General features: G+C 46.2%; 1 protein-coding gene across 12 annotated transcripts in view; it reads left to right on the top strand.

Annotated features, from left to right (window-relative positions):
* Nucleotides 1–25,076, top strand: part of KTN1 (kinectin 1) — an 81,082-nt gene that overhangs the window by 1,838 nt on the left and 54,168 nt on the right. For all 12 annotated transcript variants that reach the window (XM_059474006.1, XM_059474013.1, XM_059474007.1 and 9 more), the window contains exons 2-3: nt 21,986–22,552; nt 24,173–24,310. In XM_059474006.1, coding sequence (XP_059329989.1) covers nt 22,021–22,552; nt 24,173–24,310 — 670 coding nt within the window. In that variant the 5' untranslated portion in view covers nt 21,986–22,020. The remainder of the gene's footprint in view (nt 1–21,985; nt 22,553–24,172; nt 24,311–25,076) is intronic.

Raw genomic sequence — 25,076 nt, 5'->3', positions numbered from 1 at the left:
GTTATGGCTTCAAAAATGTCTAATCATTCTTGACCCTGGGTGCTAGCTAAAGAAATCCCTTAGGAGCTGGAATTCCCTGTGAGTTTCAGAGGTGCTGTCCAGGTCTGTGTTTAAGCTATACACGCAAGACCCTGAAGTGTGAGGACACAGGGGACAGGAACATGTGTTTTATTTTAAGCATCAAACTTGGTTGCTCCTAATCCCTTCCCGTGCTGCTGCCAAGGCACCCACCTCTCACCATTGACTTTGTGAGGCTTCAGCTCCCAAGTTTAGCTCCCTGCTCATGGCCCAGGGATGTGCCTGAGGAAATAGTGTGGATGCCCCCTGTGCTGTCCCGCAGGGATGGGGAGGAAGCAGAAGGCAGAGTGGCAGGAGCAGGTAATTCTTCATCCCGCTCTTCACTCCAAAAGCTGTGGCAGCAGCCCAAATCAAGTTTAGTTTCCCTGTTTTTAGCACCCATCCGTGCTGTGGATGCCTTTCATAGCACAACTGCTTCCAAGGTGAAACTTGATCAGTTTATTCTTTCCCCATCTCTGCAGGAGAGCTGTTGGGGAACCTCCTTGCTGAATTTCCATCCTCACGGTGCTCGTGGCCTGTTTGTGTCATTTGTTTTTGGTTCTGATGTTTCCATTTGGTTTAAATGATTGTTTTCCCTCCCTGATGTAATTAGAGCAATTGGATCCCCTCCTGACCCCTTGTTTTCATGGGTTAAACAAGTCGAAGTCTTTAAGTCTCCTTGAGTTGTTGTCTTATCGATATTTTCAGGATTTCCTTGTCAGTGACAACCTTTTGCCTTTACCCTTCAGAATCTTTTTAATATAAAGGGAATTTTTTGCATCTCTGTTTAGCACTTCCTGCTCTGCATTGGCAAAGCAGCAGGATTGGGCTATTTTTAAAAGTAGGAATATTTTGGAGGGGGCTGATTGCTGCACTAAGCTCACAAACTTTTTGACATTCCTCGGGTGATTGTTTCAGGCTAATGAGACAGGGAGTTGCTGGGCTAAATCTGTCCCAGACAAATCACTTCTTGTTAATGACTGTGCATAAACTATGGAGATGATAAATTGGAGAATTACCAGCCCATGGCTCCTAGGAATCTGCTTCTCCTCTCATGTTATACAAGATGTCCAAGCAAATAAAACACATGTAGACTTTTTTTTTTTTTTAAAAAGAAGTATTTATTTATGTTTTTAGAAATGTAAAAGCTTCTTCCTGTTCACATGCCTGAACTACAGCTGGTGGCAGGAGAGAGGGTACTTGGGAGCTTTGAAAACTTCCTATTTCTTGCCAGAACGGAGCCTTTAAAGTATTTTCTTACAATGTGGGCTCTTTGGCATTTTTTCCAGGCTGATGCCTGTGGTCTGCAGTTTGGGAATGCATCTGTGCCTGCTGGCGTGGGCACTGCCTTAAAGGCTGATTCCTGCCTTTTTTTTGGCCCCCATTTCCAGTGATTTCAGAGCAGGAGCAGCACGGATAAGCACCGTGCATTGATCTGCACTCTGCTGCTTCCAGCTGAGGAATTGTTTTTTACCTGGTGGATGGAAGAAGCAGAGTGGATCCAGAGATAGTGCACAGCCATCTGTAATTCCTGCCATTCCTCTGCAAGAGGTTTTTTTCCCTGTCTGTGAGAACTAAATAGCACCTAGGCTGGGTTCCCTGTGTTTGAACTCGTCCTCTCCTGGTCACTGCCATGCCTGTGCGAGGACTGCTGCATCTAATTAGATTATATTAGAATGAATAAGTGAATCTCAATAAATGAGCTTACAGGGGCACTGCTGGGTCAGCTCAGTCCCTAAATATAGGTCCTGGGCAGAGGGCAGGCTTGGTGCAGGATCTCTCCATAAAGCAAAATTAAACAGAGATCTCTTGGGAGTGCAGGAATTCTGCTGCCTTGGCCATCTTGTCAGCCTGGCTGCTCCAGTGTCTTGGTACAAGAAATACCAAAGTCCACCCAAATGTGAAGATTCTTTAATTGGAGCTTGGGTGTGGAGTTGGAAGGGGAAGTCATGGCAGTGGAAACTCCAATAATCTGAGGTGCTAAAGAATGCAAATCTCATGATCCTTTTTAATGCTTCCAATTTAACTAGAGGTGAGGAGTTTTTTTTGTTTTTTTTTTTTTTTTTTTTTTAAGTCTCTTAGATACTGTAGAAAACAGGAAAAAAGAGGAATGGTATCCATTACATGAGAACTCTGGAAACAATCTCTAACTGCACTAACACAGATAAAGAACATTATCTGCTTGCCGCTATGTCGTGCAGAGAAGCTTTGTGGTTTCAGGTAGTTTCAAGCTTTTGGGTGCTTCAAGCCTTGAGTTTTGCTGTGGAATAAGTTTGGGGTGGGAGGGAGAGGAGAGGGGCAGGAGCTGTGAGGTTTGTGGGGTAATCAGAGTTATTTCTTTTCAGCTCTCCTCCTCCATTTCTGCAATGCTCTGTTTTTGTTTGTGCTTTGTGACCACCCTGCTTACCACAATCCACAGCTCCAAACTGCTGTTACTGAAGAGAAGTAAAAGTAGTTCCTTCCCCTTTTCTTCCCATGAAGATTTATTTAGAGGAATAGCATTTTTTCTGTTTCAGATGAAAGCTCATCTTTGCTTGTGCATCACTGCATTGTAACTCAGAGAAAGTGTCTGTGAATCAGTCATGTGGACAAGCTACTCCTTTTGTTGCACTGATAATCCCTATTATAAATAGTGTTGTCCTCTGCTTGCACTTACAGCTCTTTGCTCTCAGGTGTGCAGGGTTTTCAGTGGTAGTGAAACACAGGGAACTTGCAGGTTTTAAATGTTTTTTTTTTCTCTTTTTCCATTGGACACTCTTCCTTCTGGCTGATCCCTCTGTGTGCTTTCCTTGCCTGGATCTGCTCACAGCCAGGCAATCCTGCAAATCACTGCTCTGCTGGAGCTGCTGCATCACAGCTCCCCTGTTGCAGAAAGCATCTTTCAGCCCTTTTATGCTGTGAAGTTGAGGAAATAGAGCAAAACTCCTGTTTTCCTTCAAGTTGCAGTTGAATGACAAATGGAGAAGCATCAGGGAAGGCTCTTTTTCTCTCAGAAGAGGTGTGTTGATGTTATCCAGCAAAACCCAAGTTCTGATTTTGGGATTACACCTATTAATTGAGTAGGTGACTTTCTCAGCCTGCCTGTCTGGTGTCCAGCTCACTGAGCATGTGTTGAATGACCCAGGGAAAATCAAGCTGGAGTTCAGAATTATGTGGGTGTCAAAGGCTCTTAAAGCCTGGTATATTTATGCCCGTGATTCATGGTGCTTCCAAAAACAATCCAGCTCTCATCCTGCAGAGGGGAAGTACCTCAGTCCAGTGTTATCAACTTTTGCTTAGCTGCCAGAGCAATATAAACTCAACCAGAGTTATTTTGGGCTCCTTATTCTTTGCCTTCCAAATCCCACCCTGCAAGTTCCTTGTAGAAGAAATGCTGGCTTAGTTCTGTTTTACACTCTCCTGTATGGCCTGAAAACATTAAGCAGGGTATTTTATTTCAGAGTTGTGACAAATTTTTGTACATCTCATTCCTTTCTGTGGCGTGAAAAGGTGTCTTTTGTCTGCCTGCTACCACACAGGAAGGAAGTTGTTGAGTCTGGGAGATAAAAGCTTTATCTCCTCCCCTGCAAGGGACAGGCTGCCCACTCCTAGGCTGGCTCTGCTCTGCTCTGTCCTGCCTGCAGTAGGGCAGAGAGGAAAATTTTCATGGGAAAATGTGAGTGGACTCAAAATGGGATTGTAAGTGCGTGGCTGTCAAGGAAGATGATGACTAAGCTATTGCACAAGGTGCAGCCCTTCAGGGAGCTCACCAGGAGTGGACTGGATCATGACTGACTCACAAGAGAGCCTATAATATCAGTCTGCTCTTAATTTCATTATTACTGGTTTCATCTGACCGCTGGCCATGACTACTTTTCTTTCCCAGCCAATTCGCTGTGGGGTTTTAAGTTGGAAAGTCTACACTTGATGATAATAAATTAAAAAATCCAATTTATTGGAGGAGGTGAATGGTTCCCAGGCCTTGGGTGGGAAGTGCTGTGTGGCAGGGGTATTTAAGCTGATGATTTTGCTCACGTGGGTGTTTCTCCTTCACCTGCCCTGTGCTGCTGCCAGGCTCTGGCATGGCACTTACCTGCCCATTGTACAGAAGGAAAAGCACAGGTGAAGCACCTGCAGGTGAAGGTGCCAGGAGGTCATCAGCAGAGAGCTGGTGGTGCCTTTTTCTTGGTGCCATCTGTGACCTGAACCCCTGGCAGTCAGCTGGTGGGTGAGCTCATTGTCACATAGTGACAGGACAAGGGGGAATGGATTTAAACAAAGAGAGGAGAGATTTAGATTAGATATTAGGAATTGTTCCTTGTGAGGGTGGTGAGGCCCTGGCACAGGGTGCCCAGAGCAGCTGTGGCTGCCCCTGGATCCCTGGCAGTGCCCAAGGCCAGGCTGGACAGGGCTTGGAGCAATCTGGGATAGTTGCTCCATGGCAGGGAGTTGGAATGGGATGATCTTTAAGGTCCCTTCCCACCCAAACCATTCTGTGATGGGACATGGAACTGCTTTCCTGCAGCAACCAGGGCTGTTCCTGTGTGCCCCTTCCTTTCAGGGTTAGGGTCACTGATGTTGCTTCTTGCCTCCCAAACAGGTTTGAAAGGCTGCCTTGGTGTTTATTGCTGCTTTGCCGTCTAAACCATCCCTTAATATTGCAAATGGACATCCCAGCTTGGCTTTCACCAGGCATTGCCTTTAATTGTGTGTGAGGACATGAAACCAGCTGCAGCATCTCTGCTTCAGCTCCAGGTGTACCTGAGAGCATCACCATGGCTACAGCAGCTCAGAGCCATGGGAGCTTTCACAGGGCATTTTCAGATCTGGGAAGAGATTGGGATTTAGGGTGCTGTGCCAGGAAGGGCCCTTTCCCCATCTTGCTGTTCTCCAGGGAAACTCTGTGTCCTGTCCTTGGAGCAGGCAGTGTCTGCACGTCTCAGGGGCTGGCAGAAAATGGAGTTTACAGGTCAGTGCTGTATCTCCTGTCACACTGCTGACCTTTGCTTGCTTCAACACCTGTTGGCAGCACGTGTGGCTCCAGCTGTGCTGGAAGGACAAAGGACTGAGCTGCTTTTTCTCTTCATGCTGCCTGGTTTTGTGTTTGCAGCAGTGGTGGTGGAGCTCCAGCAAGCTTTACTTCTCCAGGCTCGAAGGTCCTTAGTGTGGACAACGAGCAGCATTGTCCAAAAGAGAGGTGGAGGTGGCATCTCAAAGCCTTGGAAACCACCAGGCTGCCTCTGCCTGGAGGATTTATGGAGGTTTTGTTAGGATTTTATTGTGTTCTCTGGGCTTTCCCAGGCAGCTCAGTGGGAGTACTGACAGTTTTTCCTTGTTGCCTTCATCTAAGGTCACTTCCATATCTTCAGCCTGTGCTACACCACCACTAGGATTGGGTTGCATGCTAAATTTAGTGAACCTTTTTACAGCTTGGTTTGTGTGTGTGAAGCCAGAGGGGTTTTTAGCAGCTTTTAGGGAGTTTAGAGCCTGGTTCAAGATGCCCAGCAAGGCCAGGCTTCCTTTGCACAGGTGGCAGCACCCCAGGCCAGGTGTGGGAGGGCTCTTCTGTGCCTCAGTGTACTTCCACACAGGGATTGCTGGGGTGCAGAGCCCGTGGGAGGGAGGGAGGGCTGTGGAGGCACAATTAGAACTTGCATAACATGGGCTGCAGTCTGAGGCATGTGAGAAGTGCTGGCGAAGGGTTTCAGAAGTTTTAAAGGCTTGTGAAAATTCTTGATCAGATGCTTCCATTACAATCCTGCCTTTTTCAGCCCCCCACCCCCTCCCCCCCAAGTTTTTACCTCTCCTCCTATGCTGTTTGTGTGCCAAAAGAAGAATTTTTCAGCTTCAGGTCCGGTGTACTTATTTCTAAGTAGATTTTTTTAATCCCTGCTTGGCATCACAGGCTACTGGAGTAATAGTTTGAGATGTAACTTAAGTTGGAGCACAATTGAACAAACACTTCATTGCAACCACAGCAGAGGTTTAGATCTGTGTGGTTGCAGTGAAATGTTTGTTCAATTCTTGCACACCAAAAGAGGAGCAGATTGTGGGACAGCAGAGCAAAGGGAGTGAGAACCCAGAGAAGCGTGAGAGAAATGACCTCAATTACTCTGCATTTCTGTTGCTGAGCATTTTTAGTCCTTTTTAACAGCATGGCATGTTCTTGGGTTCAGATGAGTGCTGAGCACGTTGGGGAGGGTGTGTGTGCTTGTGTTAGGAGGCTGTTTTGGGGGCAGAACTCTGGGCTGTTGGGTTCTTCACTTGAACTCAAAAACTCTTCAAATCTGCATTTCACTGTTTCCAGTTTCTTTAGGAGACTCCTGCAGTCTTGGGTCTTGTGGGGACAAGTGGAAAGCACCAGGAAAACTTTAGATATGTGCTTTGAACACACCTTTTGCAGGGTTTTCATGGTGTTGCACAGCTCTCAAAATTGCACTGTATGTGGGGGTTTGCAGCGAACTGGGACCAGTCGGGAGGGTTGCAGCATCCCCTGGGCTGCTGCTGCTCAAAGGAATATTAACAACCCTCAGCATCACTCACCTGGGGCATCAAAGCTGCATGGGGAAGGTGGTAAAGGAAAACTCCTCTGTGTGGCTCTGGTGTGATTCAAGCATTAAGCAAGTCTGTGGAGGAGCTGGAGCCTTTTCCCTGCTGCTGGGGGGGAGCGTGGTCCCCTCCTCTGGGTGTTTTAAAAGGCAAATATTGCCTCAGGGTCTGCTGAAACACTGCACTGATTGCTGAGCACATGTGACCTTCCTGAGCTGCTGCCAGAGCCTAAAGAGTGTGGGTGATGGCACCGGGAGGTGACACCAGCTGGGTCTCATTTCTTGCTCTGAGTGCCTGCAGCAGACTGGGCAGTGAAGCACAGGGAGGTTAACAAGGTGAGAAGCAGCTTTGTGTGAATGAAAAATTCAGAGCTTGAAATGCTGTTTATTATGCTTCCCCCCCCAGTCTGGGGTTTGAGAGGATTGGTGTAAACGGAGCATGGAAATAGAGATATATAATGATATTCTTTAAAAAGAATATAAACATGTAGGTTAAGTTTTGCCCTGAGTAAGGTGGATGCCACAACATAAGAAGGTTAGGAAGGTATTGGAGAGTGCCCACGGGCCATGGAAGGGTCTGGAGGGGAAGGCATGAGAGGAGTGACCGAGGTCACCTGGAGGGGATGAACTGAGGACAGACTTCATCCTGGCTGCAGCTTCCTCACAGGGGGAAGTGGAGGGGCAGATGCTGAATTCTTCTTCCTGAGCATCAGCAGGACCTGAGGGAACAGCTGGAGCTGTGTCAGGGGAGGTTTGGGTTGGATTTCAGGAGAGGGTGTGGGTGATGACACTGACACCAGCTGTGTCTCATTTCTTGCTGTGAGTGCCTGCAGCAGACTGGGCAGTGAAGCACAGAGAAGTTAACAAGGTGAGAAGAAGCTTTGTGCTGTTCAGGAGCACATCTCTTGTTGTGCAAGCTGAAAGGATGGCATCTCAGTGGAGCTGTGTGAAATTCTTGTAGTGCAGGAGGTGTTTGGGATGGATGATGAGGTGAGCTCTTAGTGCTGCCCTTGATAAATGAGATATGTGCAGTGTCTCAAAGGAGAGCAGGGAAAGGCCTTAGCACTTCACCTGCTCAGCAGGGAAATGGCCACAGTTCAGCAGCAATTTCTAAAACTTCATGTTGTGCTTTCAAATAGAGTTAAAAGTTCCAGCTCATGATGCAATTTATACTTTGAAATGCACTGGTGTAACTTGTGTGGTGCCAGTGCTGCAGGGATTGCTTCTAAAGCCTCTTTTGTTCCTAAACCATTTTGAAATTTTGTTTCTAACAGTATTAACAGCACTATATTCTACAACATGAGGGATCTGGCTTGGATATAGAAGTGCTGTCTTTATGCCTGCATGATAATGTGCTTTAGGATAAATGTTGAAGGACAGCTTTGCTATGGAGCAGTCAAACTAATTCATATCTGCTGTGGAAGTTTGTTCAGCTTTCAGCTGGTGCAAATTTCTGCTGGAGCAGAAAGTCAAAATATCAGTGCTGTAGGAAGCCCCATCACCAGCAGGACCTTCTGAGGTCCAAGTTCAGTCCTGAGCATACCTCTAAACATTCCCTGTGTTCAGAGGGTTTGTGAGTAGAGTGTGAACAGTGCTTTAATCTGGCAAATGATTTTAAATTTAATGCACCGTTGAAATAGAATCCACCCCTCTTTAGAGATATCATTCCTAGTGTGACTATGGATTAAAACTCATTGATTGCTACCAGCAAAAGAATGAAATAATAAACCACAGTGCCCCTGCTCCATGCAGAGGCTGCAGATTGACCATTCCAGCTCTGAGCACCTTGTTGGGTTGAGGACCGAGAGTGTTCTCCCCAAATGCAGCCGTGCCCGTTGCTGCCCCTTTGTCCCCAGGCTGCGCTGCCGCCCCTCCCTGCAAGGTGGGAGCGGAGCGGGGCTGGCTCCTGTGCCTCGGGGGCACTCGGGGCAGCAGAGCTGTTCTGCACACAGGAGGGCAGGCTAGCCAGCAATGCCTGCTCAAGCCTGCCTGTTCTGATTTTCCCGTGTTTCTGTGTCTTTCTGACCCACCGCTGTGGCGTAGAGTATTAACAGTAAAAATAGAGCTGCTGATGCAGTGCTTGGCAGGCTGCGTGGGCTGCAGAGGAGGCAATTCCAGCCTTGTAGTACTCCCTGAATTCTGGTTGGGTAGTTGTGCATGGTGGTGATAATTTCCTTTATGATTCCTCTGTCAGCTTACAGGAACTTTGACTTCTCTGTGTTTAGTCTCTGTTCCTCCAGTCACCCAGCCTGAACTGAAGCTCTCTTTAGCAATGCACTCGTTTGAAGCCTGCAACCTCTTCAGTAAAGTGCAGCCTTCATATCACAAGTTTAAGGCTGTAGGCTGTAGAGATTATACTAGGCTCCTGAGGATTATAATTCAGTAATTCCCACAGTCCACTGTCACAAAGATCTAGAGAAAACACTGTTTTCTCTTGGGTTAGCCTTAAACATTTTTAAAGAAAGCTGAATATGTTTAAATAAGACACTTCATGCCCTTTTAAAATCTTGGTGTTGAGAAACTAACTGCATAGCCCTGACTTCTAAAATCTTGGCACATCTGAAAATTTATTATCACTCTGTGAACTTTGGTTGTTTAACTGGTGGATACTTTCCCCCCCATTCTTTTATTGTACTGTGTGTGGTGACAAAGAAGAAAGAACTTCCCTGTTGATTCCTCTCGATTTGCAGTTGAAGAATTATCAAGACTCAGTCTGATGGTGGGTACAGCAATCTTGTTTCACTTGCTGCCTTCTGATGCTCTCATTTAGCTACATCTGTGCCACATTGACAGTAGTTTTCTCTTTCGAGACAACTGAAATCACTCAGCTGCTTAGACATAATGTGTGCAATAAATAATGTCTTGAGACTCCAGGTAGTTAGAAGAAACCACATGAAAGCATCTAGATCTGATATAATTCACAATCACTGAAGTTTTGATTTCCCTCTGAGCTAACAACTCTTCTCTGCCTTGCAGCCTGTTCCCAGCACAGCTCAATTTAATTTTCCTCTAGGAATTTGGATAGATGAGAGCATCTGTCTGCTGCTGGCTTCTCTTTTGTCCATTTCTGTTCAACAATAGGATTGTCGAGTCACTGAGAGGTTAACGAAGCCTTTTTTTTTTTGTTGTCAGTGGTCCAACCTCTTTGTAAAGCTGTGTGGAACAGCACACTGCACAGAAATAATGGGAAAATCTTGTTGCTGGAATGACTGGGGCTGTCATTTTGTGATACCAGGGTAAAGACCTGCTTAAGCTTCAGGCTTGTGGCTGAGCACAAATCTCTCTGCAAGAACATTAAATATTAGTTTCTCTGTGTCTCCTTCCATCCAGCAGTGTTGGAGCAAGGGGAGGGAATCTGAACAATTACAGTCTCTTCCCATTTAGTATTTAGAGTGGTTTTGTTAGGAGCCTTTTGGGGGTTTGGCATTGGAAAAAGGGTGAATTGTAGCCCTTAATTATGAAGTGTGGGAACAATTGGAGCTGGACAGACCGGCAGCAGTCCAGCTCCTCTTCCTGAGTGAGCAGAGCCTTTGTGCTGTGCCATCCCACTGCACAAATGGCCGTGCTGGACTGCTGCTGGATTGATTGGGTTTGATCCCTTTTAGGAAGGAGTTTGGAAGCTCTAATTTTGGGTTTATCACAGTGGTCAGGCTCCTGCCCTGTTGGTCTGAGCAAGCCTGCTACTGTGGCTGCCCCAAAGAATTTCCCATTTTTTGGGAAGGAGGGAATGTGGGATTAAAACCCAGCTGTTAAATCCAGTTGAACAGGGACATCAGTGGGTTCAGTGACAAAGCGAGTGCAAGGAAAGATGTGAAGGTGCTGTGCTCTGCTCCTGCAGGGGATGGAGAGCTCTGACGGGGAATTGAGCATGGGATGGGTGGCACGTGGGTGAGCTGTGGCTTGCTGGGTGCCACCTGGGACACTTGTCTTGCCCTATCTCTTATCAGCTTGTGGATGAGGGCAGCCAGCAGAGCAGGGTGGCAGTGGGATTTACAGGAGTGTTTGCTGGTGGCAGTGCTCCAGGAAACTCTCACCTTTTCCCTCAGAGCACCTCTCCAGGCTGGGCTTTCCCTGCAGCTCAGGCAAACTGCACCTGTTATCACTCAGGCCTTGCTGCTGACCCCAGCTGTGCCTCCTTTCCAGGCTCTCAGTCCAGCAGAGCTCATGCTGGAAAATGGAAAATACAGAACTCCTCTTTGGGACACAACTTCACCTTTTTTCTCTTTTTTTTAAATTAATTTCCCCTCCTGGGAGCTGCTGAGCCTCCGTGCCTGGTGTATGCATGGCCCTGCATTCTCCTGTTGGGAATGTTAAAAATACCAGCTACAATCTTCCCTTTCCACATACCAAAATATATTAATGTGCTGCTGCTTTGATTAGTCATTTCCTCTTCTTTTGTTCCTTTCGCAACAGGGTAAAGGACAGCATGTGCACACTTGAGTAAAATCTTGTCTGCTTAAGAAGTCTGAAGCTAAATAGATTCTCTTAGGTTAATACCTGTCTTTGTTGGCAGAAGAATTCTGTTCTTATCCCTTTAATATACATTCAAAAATAAGTCTGGATCAAGTCACTTTTATGGTGTTCAGACTAAGAATATCTTTGTGTGATTTATTTTTGTAGTGGAAAGAAACTCTTAATATGAACAAGATTAATATTCTTAGATGAATTTAATATATTCTTGCAGGAAGACCTTTGGTGATACGTTGCTATAGGAAATGTTCCAAATTCATTTATTTTGAGGTCTCTTCAAGAGTCCTGTGCCATCACCTCGGTGCACACATTCCTCCTTCCCTGAGCTCCTGTGAGACCTCACTCATTCAGTGTGGGTGGAAACGTGGTGAAAGCAGCGGTGACACTGTTGGGCTGTGCATGGCTCAGTTTCTGTAGTTCTGGCAGCCTCTGCACCCTCGGGGTGTGGGGGTACAAAGGTTAATAAATCCAACTTACAGGGACCTGCTAAAGCTGCTCTGAGTGACCTGCTTGCCCTTGAAGGCTTAAATTGAGGATATTTTTTGCTTCTCTGTCGCTGTGGCTGCCCTGGTGAGAAAGTGGGGAGAAAAGCTTTAGCACCAGGTGGTCTGGAGAGCTGCAGAACAAGTGGTAGGTCGAAAACTTTCTTATACGTGTGGAGGAATTCCAGTGAATAAGCTAAAAAGTTGCCTGGCGAGTACAGTTAGGGGCAAAGTTGAGTAGAAATCCAGAGAATCGAGCAATAAATTAAGGCTGATCTCTTCTCAGTTATGGCCAAACTTTAGAAGCACAGCCCATAAACAAGATGCCATCCTCTTTAGCAATCTGTCGTGGTTTTCCTGTGGCTGTGGCGCTGAGGGCGGCTGCTCTGCCCTGAATTCAGATGGAGAACAGCTTGTGCCTGCCCAGGGAGGGACAACTCGGCTGCTGGGGATGTGCAGAAAAGGGATTTTACCTCTCCTGGGATGCACAGGCAGGTAATGCACCTGAGTTTTCTCCTTGACTCTTTGCAGCTCTTGTGGAGAAAAAGTTGGGTTGTTTTTTTGAATGAGCATTAGCTCCCAGTGCTTGGATGCCATTCATACTTTCACAGAATCTGCTAAGGGGAAAAAAAAGAAAGAATAAAAAAAGCTGGACCAAAGACCTTTACTTCTTTTGTTTTTGTCTCCTCTTATTTTACATTTATTTTTTTTAAATATTAACAAAAATTCATAATAGAGGAATGTATATTTATATAGTTATATTTGCTGTATACACTGGGAAGGGGAAAACGTTTCATTCCAGCTGTTTTCTCTTTGCAGATTGCTGTGAAGGTATGAGAGGAATTTGAGTACTGAGAAGCTACTGCTCATACCTGCTTTCCTCTGTTACAGAATCATGGAATGATTTGGGTTTGGAAGGGACCTTAAAAACCATCTGATTTCCCCCCATGATGTGGGCAGGGACACCTAGCACTAAACCAGGTTGCTCTAAGCCCCATCCAAGCTGTGTTTGGACACTTCAGGGATGGGGCAGCCACAGCTTCTCTGGGCAAACCTGTGCCAGGGCCTCACAACCAAAAATTTCCTTCCACACTTGGATGTAAAGATATGAAAGGGATGCAGCAGCCCTGAATGTCTCAGGAGAGGACCTAAATTTTTTTGTTTGTTTTACTTGGAATTTGGGGCTTTGCCTCATTTATGACCAGAGGGTGGTCAAGTGCATCATTCCTATGGGTGCTTCAGACTTAATTGAGTTAAAGTAATAGAGCATGCCAGGGGTAGGTGCAGAATGAACATACAGTAATGCAACTTCTTCCTGCGTCAGAAGGGGATTAAGCTGTGTCAGAGTGAGCAAACCCAGCTGGGCTCAGACCTGTATTGTACCTGCCCTGGCTTTTTAGGGGCTGGTAGCTGCTCCCCGAGGCTTTCTGTGGGTCCAAGGTGAAGATTATCTTGTGAATGTCTATTTATACCCTAGACCACAGCAGCTGTCTTAAGGCCTTTGTTGAGGTGTGCAGCACTTTAAAGCTGTGTAAATGGCTTTTGTGTGTGGTAAAGCTGAGCTGCTGTGGAGTGTGGATTTTACAAACCCCTGTGAATTTCCCAGACAGCTAATTAGAATAAAACCAGGTGTGGCCTGGTCCCTCCCTCCTGTCCAGGTGCTGGGCAGAAGCAGATTTCAGGGTGTGGTTGTGTGTGTTTAATGCCTGTCTGACCCACGAGTCCTGGCTCGAATCTGTGCCAGGTTTGTCCTTTTTTTTGGGCTCATGTTGCAGGAGATCCCTTGATGCTCAAAAACTACACGACAGATGGAACTGCTGCTCAGACAGGGAACCTCAGCTCAGCTTTGGCCATAAGTCTGCTAGATTTGGCTCTTATTTGTAGTATTATTTTGAGAAAATTCTGTAATCTTTTTTTATGCCTTCCTATTTTGAGAAGTATCACTTCCCAGTTCCCTGTGCACGAAGCTGGCGGTGATTGAAGAGCAAATGTCTGATCTGGTCCCTGCCTGCGTGGAGAGCAGGGAAAGGGGAAATGCTTACCCAAAAGCCTCAGCTGGCTGCTTGGGTGTTTAAATGCCTCTCAAATAGTTCACGGTGGTGTGGGCAGAGCATGTCTGTACATGAGTGTGTGAAGGAAGGAGCTGGGGGAGCTTCAGGGACTCCTTGGAAGCAGGGATGGGAAGATGCAGACTTGCTGAGTAATTCCTGCTGGAAGAAAGAAACCTTTGATTCTTTACAGGCACTTTGAGAAAAGGTAAAGATAATTTGTTATCTTCTAACTCTGGGAATAATAGGGGTGTGTGTGTGTTAGCTGCTGGTGATTTAAAGGGGAAACTTGCAGTTTCTGGAGTCTGGTGCAGCCAAGGACATTTTTTGCTGGTTCTAACGCACACTGGTTTTTATCCCAAGTAACATCCTCTCACAAATACTGCAAGAAATGTTTTAGTTTCCTAAACTTTGTTGTGCTGAGTAGTACAGACTCTTCCAATTTAGGTTGGAAGAGCCCTGTAAAATCAAGTCCAACCATTCCCTCAGCACTGCCAAGGCCACCACTGTCCCATGTCCCCAAGTGCCACATCCACACAGTTTTTAAATTCCTCCAGGGATGGGCACTCCACCCTTGCTCGTGGCAGCTGTGCCAGTGCCTGACCACCCTTTCAATGAAGAAATTTTCCCTAATATCCAATCTAAACCTCCTCTGGTGCAACTTGAGGCTGTTTCCTCTTGTCCTGTCCCCTGTTCTGTGGCAGCAGAACCTGAACCCCCTGGCTGTCGCCTCCTGTCAGGCAGTTGTGGAGAGTGAGAAGGTGTCCCCTGAACCTCCTTTTTTCCTGGCTGAACCCCCTTAGCTGTCCCTGGTGCTCCAAACCCTTCCCCAGCTCTGTTCCCTTTTCCAAGCTCCAGCTCCTCAATATCTTTATTTTCACGAGGAGCCCAAACCCTGTGGCTGGAGGTGCTGCAGCAGTGCCCATCACAGGGAACAAACCTGATATCAGTGTATTTGTGCCCGTGCTTTGGTGGGGTTCTGCTGTGCCAGGCTCTGTGCAGTTTGGGATATCAGAATGCAGAGGCTGCTTTTCCCTGCTCTGTGCCAGCAGCAGGTGTGTGTGCATTTATCCCCTGCTAAAGCCAGGTTGCTCGCTGCACTTTCACTGATGCTAATTCCAGTTCTGGGCTCTTTATCCTCCAGCCCAGGTGGTGTCAGGGCGTCAGCTGCCTCCTGGTGAATCCCTGCCCTGCCTTATCTTGCAGGAACTTGCCCAAACAGCCAGGCTGTGGTGGAAACCTCTTGTGGGAGGTACCTGGGTGCTCCCTGCTGCCGGCACTGGGACAGGATCAAGGACATCTGCTGGTGCTGGTGGCGAGGTGGTGCAGCCTTATTGTGCTCCCAGCTCCCTCTCAGCACTGCTGCTGCATTTTGTCAGGTGTTGGCTCTGAAGTTGTATCAAAAAAAACCCCTCTGAAAGTAAAGGCTTTTGTTGAAGCAAAGCTACTCTTTCTGGAATTTAATAAAGAGCTTGTCTGTGTTAACTAACATCAAGCGACTGAGAGCAGACAGAGCCCAACAGATGGTACAAACAGCGGCATGTTTGGAATGGAAAATATTTACCTAGAGGGTATTTGAAGCACTGAGCTTGTGCTCTGCAAATGGCTTCATTGTATCAGTGAAATAAAGTGGAGAGCAAGATTTATTGACAAGTTTTGCTCTGCTCTTGCTGTCAGCACCTTGGAGGGGGTGTCAAGCACTGTTGAGCTTCCCTTGAACAGGTCTCCTTCCTGCGAAGAGTAGTTTTAACACCTGAATGGCTCAGTTGGTGTTTTTGAGTGTCTGCAGCTTTCTTCCGGGGCTGCACAAATCATGCTGTCAGGGCAAGAATTGAAATGAAAAATTCAGAGCTTTAAATGCTGTTTATTATGTTCCCCCCCCCCCCCCCAGTTTGGGGGGATTGGTGTAAACAGAGGAAATAGAGATATAAAACTATATTTTTTAAAAAGAGTATAAATATATAGGTTAAATTTTACCCTGAGGTGGATGCCACAACATAAGAAGGTTAGAAAGATACTGGAGAGTGCCCAAGGGCCATGGAAGGGTCTGGAGGGGAAGGCATGAGAGGAGTGACCGAGGTCACCTGGAGGGGATGAACTGAGGACAGACTTCATCCTGGCTGCAGCTTCCTCACAGGGGGAAGTGGAGGGGCAGATGCTGAATTCTTCTTCCTGAGCATCAGCAGGACCTGAGGGAACAGCTGGAGCTGTGTCAGGGGAGGTTTGGGCTGGATTTCAAGAAAGGTTCTTCGCCCAGAGGGTGCTGGCACTGTCCAGGCTCCCCAGGGAATGGGCTCAGCCCCAGGGCTGCCAGAGCTCCAGGAGTGCTTGGAACACACTCTCAGGCACAGGGTGGGATTGTTGGGGTGTCTGTGCAGGGCCAGGAGTTGAACCCAAAGATCCTTGTGGGTCCCTTTCAACTCAGGATATTCTGAGTCTCTTCTGTAATTTTCTGATTTGCTACTGGGATCAAAACTCAAAGGTCCATTTGGACCTTCAGCTTTTCTGGCTGCTGAGTGCCTCATGCATGACTTCAAACTGTGCAATTTAAAAGTGACCTGTGAGAAGATTGTGTGTGATCTTACTGGAAGCTGTGCCTTTTCTTTATGTAGGTGTCAGCTGAGGTCTATGTGCAATACCTTAATTCTCCTGTGAAAAAACTGCTTGGGTGCAGTCAGCTCCTTGCTGCTGTTCTCTGCACTGGTTGTTTTTGGGGAATGCTGAGCTCAGTGTGGCTCACCTGCTGAAGTTAGCCAGCTGTTAATGAACTCAAGCAAATTTGATGGACTAAAATCCCTGCTTGCTCCAACAGCTCTTTGTGTCACATCCCAGCAGCTCTGCTGTGCTTTGTGTCTTACCTTGGGACACGAAAAACCCATCTTGTTTTTTCAGTAACACACAACACTGCTTAAAAACCCCCAAACTAAACCAACTAAGCTGTAATTCTGCAGTTTTCCCATATGCAGTGCCAACACTGATGTTAAATGAACTACCCTGAAGTTTTCCTGGCAGCCCCCCTCCCTAGAGCTTGAGCAGTGCTTTAGTCAGGTAACACAAACGAGTCACAGAGAGCTGGTTGCTCTTGTGTATGAATGTGGAATAGGCATGGAGAGGCTGAACTTCTTGTTTAATTTCATACCTTGCCTGTGGCAGATTGGGTTTAGTTGCCCAAGTTGCTGGGCATCATCTCTGGGGGAGGAAGAGCTTGGGAGTGAAGCTGTTTTCAAGAGGATCCTGTTTGCAGCTGGCTGATAGGGAGCGTGTTCCAAGCTGCCTGCAGAATAGGGAGAACAAAAATAATGTTATCTGTTTGAGGAATTTATTGAATCCAGATACAGCTCTGAGACTTCTTGCTGTGTTCCTAGTGGCTGTTGGATGTGAGTCTGCTTGCCAGCTTGAGAAAATCCCAGGGAAATATCCCAATTAAAGGAGCTGTTGCCTTGGCTAAATAATACATGATATCTCTTAAACTGCTTAGTATTTAAAAAAAGGCACCTTGGTACCTGCATTTTCCCCCTTTAATGTTAGTTTTTCAAAGAGGCACAAATCCCTGAAGATTATGTGCATTTTGGGACCCCAGCTTTTATAGCAGCCGTGCTTCTCATGTGCTGGGGCTAAGCTATGAGTGACTCATTAGCCAGATGGAGCTATAATTTATTTCTATCTTCTCAAGTAAGTTAATCCCCTGGACCTAAACTGAATGAATATCCTGTGAAATGTGGTATCTGCGCAGGGTGAAACTTGAGATTTAAATTCAGAAAGGCAGAGGGTGGGTCAGAAAATCCAGGGCAGCATGAACTGGCAGGAGAAGTCAGGTGCAGGCAGGCATAGCACAGTGGAGTTCAGAAATAGTTATTTTTCTGTGGCACGGGCTCTGTTTAGGGAACAAAAGTGCAATTCTTTTGTTAAAGGCAGGATGGGAACAGTAACTGGGTCTGTGCACGGCCTGGGACAGATGCAGCTTGTTCCCCTTTTCCAGAATGACTGAGGGGATGTTGTGAGGTCTGGAATTCACGGGTCTGCCGGGGGGGAGCCTGGCATGGGGCTGGGCTCTGAGAAACGTGAGCAAGAGCAGGTTGAGTATCAAATACAGAGGAAAGGTGAGTATTTAACCAAATACCTTGAAATTTAGGTGTAGCTGAAGTCGCTGTGCCTCTGCAGGCAGTAAGGAGGGGGAGTGCAGTGGGATTGCACTGGGAGTGCCTTGCCTGGGACTGTGGGTTTGGGTGGGTGGGGAGCTGCTGCAGCCACCCTGGAGACTTCAGAGCTGCAAATTATAAAAGTCCCATTGCAGCACTTCTGGGGAAAAAATGCTTTTTTTTCCTGAGAGTGTCTCCTAACCAGGATAGTAAAACTAAATGGAGCAGTTAAGCTGGTAGGTGAAGGTGTGTCAATGCAGCATTTGCTTTTTTCTGCTTTAACAGAATGAGTTTCTTCATCCTGTTTCTTTCTGCATGGCATAGAAATTTTTTCCCCCCTATAGATTGGTTCTGTTTTTTCCTAGATGGCTTCTCAGTGTAATACAGAAATACAAATGGAAATGATGGAACTGTTAGTAATTGTAGATTGTCAGAGGACAACTGAAAACTGTGTGTGAGCCAAAACACTGCCAATTTACCCCATGGCAAGGATGCCACTTTATAAAGGCATTTTGGCAGAGGGTGGTGTGATGGATGTTGTTTTGTCATTCTGCACAGAGCCAGCAGCAGTGGGATCCTCCTGGAGTGAGTTTTAAATACCCTTGCTGGGCTGAGATGAGAAATTAGTGTATGGCCATCAGAGCACAGCTTTTGCTTGCTGTTCCTGTGTGCTTAATCAATTCTAGTTACACCCTGAGAGTTTTATTTAGATTTAGGGGTTTTTTTTAAAACTGTGCTTCTATGGGAAAAGCTGGATTTGTGTATGGAATTCAGAGATCAGATCTGATCATAAATTCAGACGTCTTCTTCTGATCAGTGTTTGGGGTGGAAAGGTTTGTATGGCTCATGTTTGGCTTTGCCCTGATGAGCAGGAGGGGGACAGGAGCAGGAATGGAGCCTTGGGATGCTCTGGAGCTCATCACTGCAGTGTCATGCTCCAGATCTGGGAGATGATCCCATTTTTGGGGAATTTCAGGGAGCAGGAGGGGGACAGGAGCAGGAATGGAGCCTGGGGATGCTCTGGAGCTCATCACTGCAGTGTCATGCTCCAGATCTGGGAGATGATCCCATTTTTGGGGAATTTCAGGGAGCAGAAGAGGGGACAGGAGCAGGAATGGAGCTCTGGAGCTCATCACTGCAATGTCATGCTCCAGATCTGGGAGATGATCCCGTTTTTGGGGAATTTCAGGGAGCAATAGGGGGACAGGAGCAGGAATGGAGCTCTGGAACTCATCACTGCAGGGTTGGGCTCCAGATCTGAGGGATGATCCCATTCTTGGGGAAGTGCAGGGAGAAGGAGAGAACAGGAGCAGGAATGGAGCCTGGAGAGGCTCTGGAGCTCATCACTGCAGGGTTGGACTCCAGATCTGGGAGATGATCCCATTTTTGGGGAATTTCAGGGAGCAGGAGGGGGACAGGAGCAGGAATGGAGCCTGGGGATGCGCTGGAGCTCATCACTGCAGTGTCATGCTCCAGATGTGGGAGATGGTCCTGTTTTTTGGACAAGTGCAGGGAGCAGGAATGGAGCTCATCACTGCAGTGTCATGCTCCAGATGTGGGAGATGATCCTAATTTTGGGGAATTTCAGGGAGCAATAGGGGGACAGGAGCAGGAATGGAGCTCTGGAGCTCATCACTGCAGTGTCATGCTCCGGATGTGGGAGATGATCCCGTTTTTGGGGCAGTGCAGGGAGCAGGAAGGGGACAGGAGCAGGAATGGAGCTCATCACTGCAGTGTCATGCTCCAGATCTCGGAGGTGATCCCGTTTTTGGGGCAGTGCAGGGAGGGGGAGCAGGGTGGGGGCCAGAGGCTCAGCAGAGCCTGTCCAGCCCTGAGATCAGAGCCCAGCCAGTCCAGCACACGTTCCCCACCCAGGCTAGCTGCTGTTATCATGGATTTATGGCTCCTCTGGAAGCAGCCACAGCTTTTCAGCGTGTCTCTCTCTGCGGAGCATGTCCTGCCTGGATGGCCATGGTGGCCTCCTGACCCTCTTGAAGAGCCTTGAAGCTCTTTAGCAGTGTTACCCCGAGCCTGTGCTTTGCCCTGAGCATCTGTGTGAGAGGCTGGCGGCTGTGCAGGGTGTGCCTGTCCATGCCATGAGCTCATGGCTGGCTGGGTGCTGCTGTCATGAGCTGGGCCCTGCTGGGCTCCCCGTGCTTGGCTATTGTAGCTGCTGCAGCAGTGTATTGTAATGATCAACTTAATTACCCTTGTGCAAAATCTGCTTAATTACATATTTACTTTGGGGATTAGCTTTTCCCCGTAAGCATTCAATATTGACTTTGGCTGAGACAAATTTTCAAGATCTGCTTCCTTCAAGAGATGACTAATATTAGATCACTTGGTGCAGGGAGCTGGGTTTATCAAGTAGCTGTAATTAATCATTTTGAAAGCTCCAGCTTAGTTTTGAGCATCTGTGCTCTTTTTTTCCCCCCAAAAGACAAGCTTTTCTTCCCATCCCTCTCAGCCCTTCCAAAACTTTCTGTGCTGGATGTAATTTTAGACCTTGTAATTTTCAGTGAGCTGTGTACACGCAGAAAATAAATACAAACTGGGAGGAGACTTAATGTTAAGACAACTGATGAATAATTAGTGTATTGAAGTGTTAGTCTTTTATTTGGATAACTTAATAGCCAAATTAGAGTTCCCAAGCCCTGCTTTCTGTGCTGCTCAATGCGCTGTACAAATATATTATCACAGGAACTCCTCTCTGTCCAGAAATTATTCTATATAACAACTCTTGAGCCAGAGCCAGACTGCACACCAAGCTCTCTGCACTGTGGCAGGATGGCACAAGCCACCTTGTGCTAGCAGCTTCCAAACCAGCCAGGAATTGAGGTAAAACAACTTGAAATGAGTGAATCTCCTGCCCAGAGGCAAGGAGAGCCTGCCCTCTCCCTGCACCACGTGCATTTTGTTCCCTGTGCCCTGGGTAGACACATCTGTTTTCATTTTTCAAGCAGCAGTGGAAATATTCTGAACAACCTGGGTTAAATCCCTTGCCTTTCATTCCCCAAGAGGATGGGTGTCCCAGGGGACTCTGGAGTTGAAAAGTCAATTTTCTTGTGTAGAGGAAAATGGAGCTGTGGCATGTGCTTCCCATAGTGGGTTTAAAACTTGAGTTGGTAGATTGGGAATTGCACTTGCCTAATTAGTTTGGATTAAGTGTGGAATTTTTTTTACAATATTAGGTGTTTTTTTTTTTTTTTTTTTTTTTTTTTTTTTTTTTTTTTGAGTTTATTTTCTATCTTGGAGCAAGCAGTCTGGAGAAAATTTGGATTCTTCCTGCAAAAATCCAGGTCTGTTTATACCAATCAGTTGTGAAATGGGAAAATCTGGCTTGTTTTGACCCCAAAGTTAGGTTTTTTAACCTTGTTCTGACTTTGGGAAAATCTGGCTTGTTTTGACCCCAAAGTTAGGTTTTTTAACCTTGTTCTGACTTTTTTTTTTAACTCTGTGGTTCCTGCTTTTTTAGAAAGAAAATACATGTAATGTTTGGGACAAAAATATTGTTTTCAGCAAATTATCCTGGAATCATCTGTTCTGTATAAGTGCCCTGGAAGTTTTATACCATCACATGTTCAAAATAAGTAACAGATCTGCCTGTTTCCCCATAAATGTATGGAATTTTCATGAGTGTAAAGCTGGGTTTTAGACTTCAAAAAGGAGTTTTGAAAATACCTGATTCTTTATGGCTGACTAAAATTCAGGGCTCTCTCCTGTCCTCTCCTCATTCCACTTCTGAAGCTGTCATAAATCTGGGAACAAAAGGAAGGTGAAATTTAACTCCTGCTTCCCAGGATAAGAATCTTAATGAATTATATTTGATTTATTAAAGAAAAAAAAAAGAAAAAAAGTGGAGTTCTGTACATACTTAGTGGTCTCTTTTTCACAGCCTCTGGAAGTGCTGTCTCATGTATTTCTGAAATCAAAAGCTTTAATTTTATGTAACTGGGAAGGAAGAGTGAGGAGGATGAAGAAAAGCAAGGGAAGGGAATTATTCTCTCCCCACATCAGCAGACTGGCAAACTGCACTTTTCCTACCCAGGCCAACAACTTTGAAGCAAGTGGTAAATGATTCCAGAAGCTGTTCCATGCCTGATGTAGTTTGGTAATTTTATTAAAGCTACTTTGAGGCTGCTCTGTAACAAGGAGAAATCTTCTTTTATTATTATAATTGGTGGAGGAAATAACACTGAGGGAAAAAGTGTTCAAAACCTAATTTTTCTTTTTTTTTTTTTTTTTTTTCCTTTCTCCTGTAGGTTTTTTTAAGAAATCATAGCTAAGAAAAAGCACAATGGAGTTTTACGAGTCTACCTACTTCATCATCCTCATCCCTTCTGTGGTCATTACAGTCATCTTCCTCTTTTTCTGGCTTTTCATGAAAGAGACTTTGTACGACGAGGTCCTCGCCAAGCAGAAACGCGACCTGAAGTTCCCGCCCAGCAAGGCCGACAAGAAGAAAACGGAGAAGAAGAAGAACAAGAAGAAAGAGGCTCAGAACGGGAACATCCACGAGTCGGACTCAGAGAGTGCCCCTCGGGACTTTAAGCTGTCTGATGCCCTGGGCACGGATGAGGAGCCTGTCCCCGCTGTCCCCGCTGTCCCCTCGGGGGGCACCGAGGCCCCCGCCGGCCTCAGGGAGAGGAAGAAGAAGGAGAAGAAGCACAAGGCCAACCAAGATGATCACGTAACTAAGGACTCGGAAGGATCCAAGTCTTCAGGCAAGAAAGTAGATCCAGTCCCTGTTACAAAACAGCCCACTCCACCATCTGAACCAACAGCAGCTAAGAAGAAGCCTGGGCAGAGGAAGCAGAAAAATGGAATGGGTATCTGATGTTGCATATGCTTCTTGCACAGAACGCCAAAACCGTGTTCTGCTTTTTTGCAAGGCCACAGAGTGTCTCTCACAACTGTTCTGCCTGATCTCTACGGGGCAAAGCTCCTTTCTAACCTTCTCCTTTTTTATGAGCTATTGCTTTTTTCCCCCCTGTTTTTCATCTGGCAGCAGTGCTCTGGTTTTCCTCCTCCCGGCCTTGCTTTCTTCTAGTAAAGATGAAGTGAAACAGAGTAGCTCATTCCTTTGCCTTGCTCTGTGGTTTGGCTGCTTTGCTCTCAATCAAAATTCTGATTACCCGAGAGAAGTCAGGAGATATTTTTGCTGTGTGCATTCTGAGCCAGGCAGTGAAAAAGCAGAGTCCTAAGAGTGGTTGCTCTGATAAGGGAGGGCATCTCAAGAAACCTAATAGCAGTCTGCAAAATAAATCACTCTAAGTGCAGGCATAATGCACAGAGAGGTGTTTGGTGGCTGATTCATGGATTGGTGCTTGATTCATTGCTGCCCACCTGCTACACCTCTTTAACTGAATGGAACTGATGCTAAAACTGGTCTGGCTGTTGTGACTGAAATATCCAACCCGGAACAGACCAAAAACTCTTCAGAATCCCTTCTGACTGTCTTGACCATATCCTCATCAGGATATGTCTCCATGTGGTTGTCTTGACTAGGAATAGAAGTGAAAAAAGAATAAAAATACCCAGTTCTAGAAATAAATAAAGCCCAAGATATTTGCAGTTTCCCTTGTGAGATGCAGGCACAGCAGGTCTGCACAGGGAGTGAGGAAAAAGAATGACATTGCTGCTTGATGTGGTAGATTTTTTCTTTTTCTGAAAAAAAAACCCCAAAAAAACTGGAGGAAAAAAGACCCACCCAGTACCAACAGAGAAAGTATCCAGTCTTGCTTGTGGGTGTTCTCTGCAAATCTCTGTGGCACAGTTAAAATGTGGTCTGCAAGCACAGTTCTGAGGGCAGCCACAACGAGCTCTTCTCCTTGATTACAGGAGCTGACACCAGAGCCCGGTGCTGTGTGTGTGTCAGCTCTGACAAGAATCTTAATATAGCACAGGCTGTCCAAAATGATAAAAAAATTCCTCACTAGAAACTGCTTTTAAAAAGAACAGCTCCCTAATGGGAAACACTTATTTTCTGCTTCTCACAGTCCCAGTAGCTATTGGGGGTGTGTGTGTTTAAAGTGCCCAAGTGGGTTCATGGAGGGGAAAAGTACACTTCTAAATAAGAAAATAATATGGGTAATATGTGCTGTCTGCTCTGTCACAGTGAAATCTGGATTGGAGTTGTTAAACTGTTCCTTGCATTGCTGTGTGTTCTGCTTGCACATGAGATTCCTGTCTTAAAAAAATCACTGGGTGCTGTGGCTCTTGACTCTGCTAAACCTTCCTGTTGCTTTGGGGTCTCACCTGATCTGGGAATTGTGTGTTTGTGTGTGAGTCTATGTGTGTATGTATATGGGGATAAATTTGTGTTATGTTTACAAGATGTGAGTTTGTTTTCCTGGGATTGGAGAATTTGGTGATTCCAGATCTGCTGATTAAAAGGTAATGCTGAGAATATACAGAAGAGCATGTATTGTCTCAATTGTCTGTTGCAGATGATCAAGATAGTAAGACTGATTCTGTTGTATCTCCTGCCAAAAAGCAAGAGCCAGTGCTGCTCCACCAGGAGATAAAGCAAGAAAATGTGTCAGGGAAGAAGAAGGTCTCTGCAAAGAAGCAGAAAGTTGATAATGGTAAGAATCCAGTCTGTGACATTGCTCAGATAAACCTGACTGTTAAACCTTTTTGCCATCCATGCTTTAGTTCCTCTTCCTTTGGAAAAGGAACTCAGAGAATAGTAACTCTTGATTTGAAAAAGCAGGAATTTCAGGTAGGAAAGATTGCTGAGCTTGAGATCCTGGTAAATTTTATGAACATCTGGTACCACTGAGCATGGGATAATGAATGTTGTGAACCTTTCTGAGCTCTCTTGGATCCAAATATCCACCCTTGAGCGAGGAGTAATGAGCAGACTTGAAGTTGCTCTGAGCAAGGCATGTCTGGAGCTGCTGCAGTCATTGCCCCAAACAAGATTGCAGTTTTTTCAGCCAGTTGCTTTGACCACATTCCTCTCTTATTGTCCTTTTGTTGGCTGCCTCTTGCTCCAACAGAAACTGTTCATCTTTGCTCTCAAGGCCGTCACTGTTGTCATCCCCTGTTCTCTGCCAAGATGCTGCTTCTTGTGTCCTCTTGGCTCACTGTGCCTCTGTGTCTGTGTGGTTTTTTTTTTTTTTTTAATTTTTTACAATGGCTGCTGTTGTGTCTGGCTTTTGGGCACAGGGTGACTATGAAGTTCTGTGGGGCCACCTTGTTAGCTCCTCAAGACTCTTCTCTGCTGGGGCAGCTGTGAAGTTGGAGCTGATGGGCTGCTCCTGGAGCACTGTTACCCACTGTTCTCTTTATATTTTGGTCAGGTTATCAGGGTGCAGATCTGTTGTGGACCTTGTTCAGTCCAGGATG

The sequence above is a fragment of the Ammospiza nelsoni genome, chromosome 6, assembly GCF_027579445.1.
Source record: "Ammospiza nelsoni isolate bAmmNel1 chromosome 6, bAmmNel1.pri, whole genome shotgun sequence".
Lineage (NCBI taxonomy): Eukaryota > Metazoa > Chordata > Aves > Passeriformes > Passerellidae > Ammospiza > Ammospiza nelsoni.
The sequence above is the reverse complement of the archived record's forward strand: the minus strand, read 5'-3'. Positions and strand labels throughout refer to the sequence as shown.